The sequence below is a fragment of the Pseudonaja textilis genome, chromosome 11 (genome assembly GCF_049901715.1).
Source record: "Pseudonaja textilis isolate UNSWEBS1 chromosome 11, rPseTex1.2, whole genome shotgun sequence".
In the NCBI taxonomy this organism is placed as follows: Eukaryota; Metazoa; Chordata; class Lepidosauria; order Squamata; family Elapidae; genus Pseudonaja; species Pseudonaja textilis.
Genome location: NC_142000.1, coordinates 12,117,361 through 12,128,767, shown reverse-complemented (window position 1 = coordinate 12,128,767; position 11,407 = coordinate 12,117,361). Strand labels below are relative to the sequence as shown.

Here is an 11,407-nt window from a genome sequence, read left to right as displayed (position 1 = left end):
TTAAAACACGAGGACGGAAAACCCCACTGCTTGGATTTTCTGCCGGGTGCTGAAATAACCGTGACTAAACGTGGTCCCAGTAGGGCACCCTTTTCCAAGCAGAGGAGAGAGGAGGGGAAGGGGTGGGGGGGGGGTGAAGAGTGGAGGGAAGAGAGCCAGAATTCTAATTCAGAACCTGGTTGGGTTAGGGGCTACTGTGACGTCCAAATGAAAGGCGGGGCCCGGGGTAGCAGCCTCTTTATAAAGTCACGCCGAGAGGAGGGACGAGGAAGATAAAACCGAGGCAGTTCGCAACTGCGGGAGAAAAAAAGAAAGAAAAAGATCAAAGCGCAAAAAAAAAGTAGCCGAATCCTTTTGAGTTTCGGATCTTGCTTTTATTCTAAACGACGCTCGCTACGGTAAGTTTGCTTGCGGAGATGTGCTTGGGTTATTTTATTTTATTCTTTGCCTTGCTCGCTAAAAGGTAGGGGGGAATTTTACCCTGGGATTTTGCTCGGCAAAGAAAAAAAAAGAAAGGAAAGGGGAAAGGAAAAAAAGGAAAGGAAAGGAGGAAGAAAAGAAAGGAAAGGAAAAAGGAAAGGAAAGAGGGAAAAAGGAAGGAAAAAGGAAAGGAGGAAGGAAAGGAGGAAGGAAGGAACGAAAGGAAAAGGGAAAGGAAAAAGGAAAGGAAAGGAGGAAGGAAAGGAGGAAAGAAGGAAGGAAAGGAAAAAGGAAAGGAGGAAGGAAAGGAGGAAGAAAAGGAAAAGTAAAGGAAAAAAGGAAGGAAAGGAAAAAGGGAAAGAAAAAAGAAGGAAAGGAGGAAGGAAAGGAGGAAAGAAGGAAGGAAAGGAAAGGAAGGAAAGGAAAGGAAGGAAAGGGAAAAGGAAAGGGAAAAGGAAAGGAAAGGAGGAAGAAAAGGAGGAAGAAAAGGAGGAAGGAAAGGAAAAGGAAAGGAAAAAGAAAGGAAAGGAAAGGGGAAGGAGAAAAGGAAGGAAAGGAAGGAAAGGGAAGGAAAAAAAGAAAGGGAAAGGATGGGTCTCGCGTGGATCTCCCGCGCATCCAGGTTTCGTGGGGGAGACGGACTTGGCTGCTGTGCGCTGGAGGGGGCTGGGATTTCCCCGCTTCCCTTCACGTCTTTTTTTTTCTTGCTTTTTTGGGGAGGTGGACCCTCCCTCCGATCCGGTTTAATGTACCTCCCGGGTTACGAACCTCCGGATTAATCCGTTGCTCCTTAAACTGCTCCGGTTTTCCGAACTCATTTTTTCCCACCTAACCCCCCCTTCCCACGCACGGCGCGATCCGAAGCGCGGATAGGAAACCGGCAATAGGGAAAAGGGAGACGAAGGATCGGGGGACGGATTGAATTCGGAGTAAAGAATCGGGCTATAAAGTCTAAGCGCTAGGAAGTTGTGGGAGCTTCGTCGCTGGAAGCTTTCAAGAAGAGACTTGGACTGCCTTTTGTCAGGAATGGTGTAGTAGGGTCTCTCCTGCTTGGGCGGAGGGTTGGACTAGATGACCTCCAAGGTCCCTTCCAACTCTGTTAGTCTGTATCTGCTTAAAGAACCCGCGGAGAAGTGTGCGTGCGTGTGCGTGTATGTGTGTGTATGCCTCGCTTTCTTCCCTTTCTCCGTTTGCATTTGCAATGGACTTTGCTCCGGATTAACACCCGAGTCGTGGGAACGCGCTAAGACCTTTCTCGTTGCTCCGGATGAACACCCGAGTCGTGGGAACGCGCTGAGCTCTTTCTCCTTTCCTTCTCTCCCCCTCCCCCCACCTCCCCCCTCCACGCCAGGCGCCCCCCATGACCCTGAACCGCGGCGACAAACTGAGGTACCTGGACAAGCGGCGCGGCAGCATGCCCTTCGCGGCCCATCAGCACCACCACCATCCGCATCAGCACCAGCAGCCGCCGCCCCTTCATCGGCGCAGCATGCCGGTGGACGAGCGGGACCTCCAGGCTTCGCTGCCGCCTTCGCCCCGGGGCCAGCTCGCCGGCCTGATCCGCTGCACCTCCTACAACCCGAGCGAGGAGGAGGAGGAGGAGGAAGAGGAGGCGCAGCGGCAGGGCTGGGCGTCCGACTCCTCCGACTCGGTCATCTCCTCCGGCAGCGACTCGGAAGGCGGCCTCTACAAGGTCATGCTGCTGGGTGAGCACGGCGTGGGCAAGACCAGCCTGGCCAGGATCTTCGGGGGCGTAGAGGACAGCCCGGACGCCGAGGAGGCAGGTGAGAGAGCCGGGGGAGGGGAAGGGGAGGCTGAGGGCTGTCAAAGAGGACGGGGGTGGAGGAAAGAGAGGCTTTGCCCCCCGCAACCAGGAGTAGCTCTGCCTTTCTGATGATGGGGGTGGTTTGAGGATGGGGGCTTGGGGATGGGCGGGGAGAGAGGCTTTGCCCCCCCAACCAGGAGTAGCTCTGCCTGGGGTAGGAGAGCCAATCCCAAGCGCTAAGGGTCCTTTGGTGGTCTCTGAGTTTTGGTTGTCGCTTCGTGATTCTGTTACTCGGAAGTTGTGGGAGCTTCATCCCTGGAAGCTTTCAAGGAGAGACTGGACCCCCATTTGTCAGAAATGGTGCTTGGGGAGTGGGGGGTGGGTGGGTTGGACTAGATGACCTACAAGGTCCCTTCCAACTGTTAATCTATCTCAGGGGGGTCTTCCAACTCGATAGTTTTAAGGCTTGTGGACTTCCAACTCCCAGAATTCCTCCTCCAGTCATGTTAGCTCAGGAATTCTGGGAGTTGGAAGTCCGCAAACTTGCCAAATTTGAAGGCCCTTGATCTATCTCATACCCAACTAGGTGGCTTCATCAGTACTGATAACTGCTAGCAAACCCCAATCCTTACTAGCACTGATCAGGTGACCTAGTTGGGTAATGAGCTTGGTTGTTTTCTGGCAGACATTTCATTATCTAAGTAACATCATCACAGCTAGTAAGTGCTAGCAAACTCCATTCCTTACTAGCACTGATGAGGTTACCTAGTTAGGTAATGAAACGTCTGCCAGAAAACAACCAACCAACCTCAGAGCTCATCAAGGACCCTCCATTTCTACCCAGAGTAACAAGTATTCTCCTTTGTTGGTACTGTTTTTGCATCCCTGTGATCATCATCATCTCCTCTGCCCACGTCTGCTTGAAATCAGCGGTGCCCATTTCCGGCCATGTTGAAGCTGGCACCAGCAAAGATTTTATTCTAAGCCAGAAGGAAGTGCAACTTAGTCTTAAAAACAGTGAAATCCCCAAGCACAGGAAAAGAAATTCAGCTTTGCTTCCACTGGACACGTCAACTATGCTAGGAAATGTACATTGTAGTTCCTAAATAGCGTTAGGAGCGTTCTTCCGTTAATTGAGGCAGTCTTGGGCATCTTCCAGTTGGGTGGACTTCAACTTTCAGAATTCCACCCCCTCCCCCCCAATCTTAAATTCCCATTGCTGGGAATTCAAATTCCACACATTTGGTGGATGCCGGTGCTGTGGAACAGGAAACATATGTCTGATAAACCTCTGGTTTTTAAATGCCTTTATGTTTTGAAATATTCTTTTAAAACAAAGAAAAATACTTTGGAGAGGCTTCCATCACTTCCAATCACTATACAGTGGTGAAAGCGTTTTCTAAAATGATTATGTGCCCACTGATACTTTGAAAAGAGGTCAAAACTTATTTAGGGAAAAAAATATATCGAGAGTTGCTCGGTTCTTTATTTCATTGCATACCATCGTTTATGTTTCTGCATTTTCCTTGCTTTATCCAGCCTGTCCAGACTTAAGGAAAATAAATGTAAAAGTAAAACCGGTGCAACTTTCATGCTATGTTATTTTCCCCATCATCCCCTATGTCAGAATGGTTTACAAATAATTGAAAGCAGCGGTAGAATTTTTAATGGACACTTATCATTTACTCTAATGTTCTTAGGCTCAATTAAGCTCCAACATTTTGCGTTGCAATTCATTTGGACAGCTGAAACACACTAGCTTGAGCACAAGTTCAAATGTTTTGAACTTTTTAAATAAGTTAAATTAAGTCTACAATTTTGTGTCTGTATTTCTCAGCTGCATGCTGTCCACTGCATTTATTTTTTTATTTAGGGTTAGGTTTCATTTGGGTAGTAGTGTCACTGGATCAGACTCAAGTGCATTCTCCAAGCTTTGCTTGGCTTCAATAAGTGCCATAGAAAATATAAACAAACAATATATTGAGGATGTAACATTTATGGACAGAGTTGAAATTTTAGCAGATTGGGTGCAAGATTTCCAATAACTCTCCACGAAGCACAATTCAGGGGGAGAAAAGAAATGTGTATTTTTATTGATTATTGGAAATTTGAAAGTTTTATCTTATTTTGTAACATTTCAGTTGGCTTCATAAAGATTGGATTTTGTTTTCCATGATAAAACATTACTTTTCCTTTTGTGTAAGCTTAACATTTTGTCCTAAAGTCTCCTTGGTTTGTCTTTCAGGCAATACATATGACAGATCTATTATAGTTGATGGAGAAGAAGCTTCTCTTGTGGTGTTTGACATATGGGAGCAGGTAAAGATTTACTTTTTCAAATATTCGGTTTACAGTTATTTACAGTTATCTCCCTTTTCATAGCTAATAGCATTTTTTATCTACTGTTTTGTGTGGAAGGTTAGTGATTTGGATTGATTTCTTGTGAAATCACTGTTTTAAGGTTTGTTTTAGGTTTAGTTACTGAATATGTGGACTGTCCCACTGTGTCTGAATTTGGGCTTCAACAAGGCCAAAATTAAATATAATCAAATTAGGGTTTATTTTTAGTTACAATGAAACCACCCATCTTTGTTGAGATGGGCAGCTACAGAAATGCGGGATTAGGATCTTGATTCTTGTTGACCTTGCAATATCCATCTTCAGGTCTGTCTTAAGATCTATAGAACTTTGGTTTCCAATCTGATTCCTTTCACTGATCTACTTCTCCATCTGTGATAACACAAGATCAATCTTTAGAACAGAACAAGAATTGTGTGAAGTCCAACCCGCCCCCTGCCCCAGCCCCCCAATGCACTCTGAAACACTCATTGTTAAACTCATGGGGAAGAATACCCCAAGTTAAAAATCAGTTAAAACTACAGCCTACACATGAATGCATTTTCATAGGTGTTATCAGATCAGCAGTTGCTTACAATGCAAATTGTTTTACCTTTTAAATGCTGCAGACTGGAGTTTAAGCTTATGAGTTTTTTGGGAGTAGTTTTTCTATCTTGATGACAGTCCTGTGCATAGTTACTCAAATTTAAGGTGCATAGAGTTCAGTAGAACTTTCTATCAGGTAAGAAGAGGATAGAAGATTGTAGCCAAGCTTAGAGAGAGAGAGAGACTCTAGATTAAAAAAAATTGTATGACTTGTCTTTATTTTCATCAGGATGTTCTTTAAGCAATAGATTAAAAAGGTGGGGCTCCAGTCACAGGGCTGGGCTACCATCTTGACTTTTTTGACCTCCCCTTGCATAGAACACCTGTGAATCTGTTGCAGGAATTCGCTTTATGTGCTACGAGCAAAAATGCTGTATTTTCCTACAATCCATACAAACAACAAGTCAAGCTTCTTTATTAATTACATTTCCATACATTTCCTACCCAGTGTATAAGATAGAATTTGAAATTCTAGAAAGACAACATAAAATCTAACAAATTACCACCGCTGCCATGAACCGCCCTGAATGAAAGTTGACCTATAAGAATATTTTTTAAAAAAATTATATTTCAGTAGGAAGTTGAAAGGTGGATAATGTCTAACATAATTAAAACGGATGCAATACTGATGTTTATTTTTCTTAAAAAAACCTTAGGATGAAAGCCAGTGGCTTCAGAACCATTGTATGAAGATGGGAGATGCTTATATTATCGTCTATTCAGTGACCGATAAAGTCAGCTTCGAAAAAGCTTCTGAATTGAGGATTCAGCTACGAAGGGCACGGCAAACGGAAGACATTCCTATCATTCTTGTTGGAAACAAAAGCGACCTGGTTAGATCCCGGGAAGTCTCTGTAGATGGTAAGAGATTATTTCCAACCTAAACTCAACCAAGGTGATCAGTTTAGCACAGGGATCCCCAAACTTGGCAACTTTAATTCTCAAATTAGTGCTGGCTGGAGAATTCTGGGAGTTGATGTCCACCAGTCTTAAAGTTGCCAAGTTTGGAGGCCTCTGATTTAGCATGTGTCCATTGATAGAATGTGTCGATTGAGCATGTGTCCCTTGATCCATTGGTGACTATCAACATTGGTAAATAGTGAGTCATTTCACTGGTATTGAGCCCAGGTATCCTTGACTTAAAATCATTTGTTTAGTGACCATTTGAAGTTAAATGGTGCTGAAAAAAGAGACTTAGGACCTTTTTCCACACTTACAACCATTTGCCCAAAGTATGATCAAAATTAGAATGCTTGGCAACTGGCATGTACTTATGACAGTTGTTCTGTCCCCGGGTCATGCAACCACCACTTGTAACCTTCCCTGCCAGCTTCCAAAGAGCAAAGCCAATGGGGGGAAGCCAGATTTGCTTAATGTCCACATGATTCACTTAACAACTGCACAGCTGTGACTCATCCAAATGAGCAAAACTTACTTAGCAACGGCCTTGCCTAGCAATGGAATTGCTGGGCTCAACTGGGGTCATAAGGTGAGGATAACCTGTAATATGTTAGTGAAACATCCAGACATTTATTTAACTCTTCCCAAATATGGGGGCACAATTGGGACCAGTTGTTCAAAAGATCAGGTGACCTGTTTGGAATCCAATTCATCTCTGCACTGTGCCTGTAAAATCAGTTTAATAACTTCAGCATTCCAACATGGCATTATAGATATACTATCTTGGTTCACAATATTCAGAAAAAACAATAGCTCTGACCTCATGATGATCCAATATATAGTAATATAGTATGAAACAATTCTTTGGTCAGTTAAAAAATCTTTTTTTCATAGAATAGAGTAGAGTAGAGTAGAGTAGAGTAGAGTAGAGTAGAGTAGAATAGAATAGAATAGAATAGAATAGAATAGAATAGAATAGAATAGAATTCTTTTTTGGCCAAGTGTGATTGGACACACAAGGAATTGGTCTTGGTGTAAATGCTCTCAGTGTACATAACAGAAAAAAAATACAATATGAGTCAGGAATCATAAGGTACAACACAATGATAGTCATAGGATACAATAAGCAATCAAATCATACTAGGAAACAGTCAATAAAAATCATTAGGATACAAGCAACAAGGTTACAGTCATACAATCATAAGTGGGAGGGGATGGGTGATAAGGAGTGATGAGAAGATTAATAGTAATAGTAGTGCAGCTTTGTAATAGTTGAACAGTGTTGTGGGAATGATTTGTTTAGCAGAGTGATGGCGTTCGGGGAAAAACTGTCCTTGTGTCTAGTTGTTCTGGTGTGCAGTGCTCTGTAGCATCATTTTGAGAGAAGGAGTTGGTAGTAACTGTTTTTTCTGCAGCTAATTATCCTCTGAAGTTTGTGTCTGTCCTCTTATCTGAATATTGTAGGCCTGTGGATTTAAGGGGTGGGAGCAAAGAATAAGAATAGAGTGGGAGGAACATCTGTGTGCATTTAGGTGTGTTAAGAACAGCAAACAAATGGAATTTCTTATCAGCCACAAGGATGGTTGCTATGTGTTCCCAGCTCATAATGCACCTCTGAATGATAGCGGAGAGCTGAACTGTGTGAACCTTTTGAAGTGCAGCTTCTCAGTGGCTGGGAAACATTTTGCTCCTAGAAAATAATCCGAACAGTTCCCTGCCTCAGTTTTACTAGTGGCTTCTTGTGCCATGAGACATCCTAGCTGGTCGTTATGAGTTTCATAACCCAACCGAGAACAGCAGGTTGGGAAAGTTACTCAGACCAGGATGAATGGCCTTTTTTTTTTGTAGGTCTAGGAATCTAGCAAGTTACCTAAGAGTAATTTACGACCATTTGTTAATTTGTCACCCATCTCACAAATAACTGACTGTGTGTGATGTATAAGGCAAAAAAACAGCAACAGTTAAATTAATAAATAAAGGTAGTCCTTGATTGACCAATATAAATGAGCCCAAAATTTGTCTTGCTAAGCGAGACAGTGAAGTGAGTTTTTGCCTCATTTTATGACCTTTCTTGACACATTTTTAAGTGACTCCCTGCAGTTATGTTAGTAACATGGTCGTTAAGTGAATCTGGCTTCCACCTTGACTTTGCTTGTCAGAAGTGATCACACAAGCCTGGGACCCCGCAACTATCACATTGTTGAATATGTTGAATAGCCATTACTGTACTTATTTCAGGGAACAGTTTTCTTTCTGGAGAGAGAACTACTGAAGTTTTCTTTCTGGAGACTGAACTTTTGGAGTTCTCTTTCTAGAGATTGAACTTCTGGAGTTCTCTTTCTAGAGATTGAACTTCTGGAGTTCTCTTTCTGGAGACTGAACTTCTGGAGTTCTGTTTCTGGAGATTGAACATCATGGAAAACAGATGTCCCACCACTGAGATACAGCTGCAAGAAAGCAGTAGAGTATCTGCATTCATTCCATTGTTGTCCTGATAAGACAATCTTGGATTACTTTAGGAATCTGCTTGACCTGAGATACCCTTTCTTTTTCATGCCTGCACCTTCTCTTGTCCTGCACCTCTTGTCTCTTGTCCTGCACCTTCTCTTGTCCTGCACCTTCCAACCCTTAACCTATGATCCATTCCCCTCCAAATCCAGAAGCAGAGCTTGTGTTGCATTGATTCTGCATGGTTGAACTAATCTCAGCCTTCTCTCTTCCACCCCTCAGAGGGACGGGCTTGTGCCGTTGTCTTTGACTGCAAGTTTATCGAGACCTCAGCCGCACTTCATCACAACGTCAAAGACCTCTTTGAGGGGATCGTCCGGCAGATTCGGCTACGCAAAGACAGCAAAGAAGACAATGCCCGAAGAATGGCCAACACGAAGAGGAGAGAAAGCATCAGTAAGAAGGCCAAGCGGTTCCTTGGGAAAATGGTGGCCAAAAACAACAAGAAGATGGCCTTCAAAGCCAAATCCAAGTCCTGCCATGACTTATCAGTACTTTAAAAAAAAGGGTGGGGGTGGGGCTCGTGGCAAAATTAGAAGTATGTGAGTGTGTGTGGGTGTGTTGTGAACCTGTCTCTGGCAGTTAAAGAGTGAGGAAAAAGGACCTTGTGCGAAGCGACAGAACGGAGGGAAGTGGCTTCCTTCATGCCTTACAGTTCCTACGCAACGCTGGGAAAGGAGATTACAGGACCATCATTCTTAGAAAGGTTTCTAACCTTCAGCAAAAGAACTGAATAATAATAATAATAATAATAATAATAATAATAATAATAATAATTCAGCAGCTTTGTAACCCCTTCGGTCTCACTGTGTAAAATTGCTAGCTGTCCGGTGAATATCAGGGAATCAAAAGACATGCACGATGATACGGAAAAGAAGCAAAGAAAAAAAATAAATAAGATCATTGTAAACATATCTCCTTGGCCAAACAAAACTTTAACCGTGTATGCAGGCTCGTACACACTTCTTTTGGGTGGGATGGGTTGGATGTCTGCATCTCAATTAGATGATTCAAAGGTGATTTAAACCAAATCTCTGGATCGGAGTGAAAGCATCCAGGTGGACTTCGTTATCAGGTGGAAAGCAGCCAAGCTGTTTCATATGAGTGGAAGTTTTGGAGTTTGTATTTTCAAAGCGCCATGGGCGGGAGGGATAGATGCTCAAGGAAATTAATTGGCTATCTCCAGCATGGGACCTCCAAGGGTATTTCATGATTGCTGGCCCAAAGTGACTTACCAAAGGTTGCCCAGGAGATAGATCTATATATAAGCAATTATTTTTTAGAAGTTACATGGGGTTGGAGGGTGGGTGGACTTCAAAGAGTTGTTGGTTGGAGAAAAAGAAAAAAAAATATATAATAAATTACAATTTTTGGAAGTTGATTTGCACTTTCTTTTAAATGTTTGTTACTTGTTTACATGCAGATTTTATAATAAAGTATTTCTGGTTACGATAGAAAGTTTTCTTTTTCTTTTTCTAAAAAAAAGATATTTTTGGCATTTTAAACATTATTAACACTAATATCTACAAACCAGATCATTGTGTTGGTAATAAATAACCTAGGTGGTCCCTAATAGAGGAAGTAGATACAAATATCTACAGATATAAAGGGGAATACGTATATATTCTTTGGCAAACTTCTTTGAAAGTAAGGAGCCTCATTATAATTATCAAATTAATCTCATTCGATTTCTAAAGATGTGAGAATTTCCATACCATTTTCCATCTTGGATTGCTCCAGAAGCTTAACAGGAAAAGCTCTTCTACAGGAAAACTTGAAAGAATGGTGCTAGAGTGGCCCGTTGATATGTACATACTGTATAACGCACTAATTTAATGTAAATTGATTTTTATTTTAGCAACAGTCTGATTTTCCACAGCAGCAAAGCTAAGCATATATGTGGGGTTGCTTCATCTGTTGCTCAGTTGCTACCGGTAGTGGCGAATGGATTTTCCTTCTTTTTGCTTTTCAAGTTTGCTATTGTTAAAAGGGAATCGGATTGGGCAGCTCTTCAAACAGAGGAAACTATCAAAGAGAGTATCATGTGCTGATAGATTTTTAAATGGGAGATAATTCTCTGGCAGGCCTTCAGAGAGAAACTGTCCACGATGAAATGAGATATGGCTTTCTAAAATGCTTTGTCCAGAAGCAATCCAGATTCAAGTAAACAAGCTACGATGAAAGGTCTGGGACAAAATGTTGGATAATGATAGATAACAGCAAAAGGTTACAAGAACTGCCAGTAAAAACTTGTTCTCTGTATCTTTGCTACCTCTGATGGTCATCTGGAGGGTTTGCAGTGCAGAGCTGGTAGCTTTTGAGATCCAGGTTGATGGAAGATAAAACTGACTCCTTTTTAGCCCCAAATTGAGAGAATCATGCTTAATTGATTTTCATTCTACCTAAAAGAAAATCCATAAGCTGAACCCCAGATAGGCACGTGGCCTGTGAGAGCCTTGGGTACAATTCTGCAATAGCCCTCTTTCAGTGGTGGGATTCAAAAATTTTTTTACTACCAGTTCTGTGGGTGTGGCTTGGTGGGTGTTGTGTGGCTTGGTGGGCGTGGCACGGGAAGGATACTGCAAAACCCCCATTCCCTCCCCACCCCACTAGCCTGCTTTCCAGCTCTGTTCTCCTGTACAGGGCAACCAAAGAAGACCCAGCCAATCAGCTAGGACTCAATGGGAGGCAGAGAATAGATGGAGGCGGGGCTAGTCACAGACAGTATTTGCTGGTTCTCCCAACTCCTCAAAATTTCCACTACCGGTTCTCCAGAACTGATCAGAACCTGCTGAATACCACCTCTGCCCTCTTTTCAATTGAAAATATTTCTTGACCATGAAGTTTTGTTTTTTTAATCAGCAAAGCAGG

The 11,407-nt window shown here is 42.7% G+C and overlaps 1 protein-coding gene across 1 annotated transcript; it reads left to right on the top strand.

Annotated features, from left to right (window-relative positions):
* Positions 1 to 267: 267 nt before the first annotated feature.
* Positions 268 to 9,994, top strand: RRAD (RRAD, Ras related glycolysis inhibitor and calcium channel regulator). Its single transcript, XM_026719068.2, has 5 exons — positions 268 to 398; positions 1,772 to 2,204; positions 4,431 to 4,504; positions 5,785 to 5,989; positions 8,759 to 9,994. Exons 2-5 carry the CDS (start codon positions 1,781 to 1,783, stop codon positions 9,034 to 9,036), a joined length of 981 nt encoding a protein of 326 aa, XP_026574853.2. The 5' UTR covers positions 268 to 398; positions 1,772 to 1,780; the 3' UTR covers positions 9,037 to 9,994.
* Positions 9,995 to 11,407: the final 1,413 nt, after the last annotated feature.

Excerpts from the sequence above, each read along its gene's own strand:
- RRAD (XM_026719068.2), top strand. The coding sequence starts at position 1,781 with ATGACCCTGAACCGCGGCGACAAACTGAGGTACCTGGACAAGCGGCGC. Across the intron at positions 4,505-5,784 it reads TGTTTGACATATGGGAGCAG|GATGAAAGCCAGTGGCTTCA; the intron begins GTAAAGATTTAC and ends AAAAAACCTTAG. Across the intron at positions 5,990-8,758 it reads CCGGGAAGTCTCTGTAGATG|AGGGACGGGCTTGTGCCGTT; the intron begins GTAAGAGATTAT and ends TCCACCCCTCAG.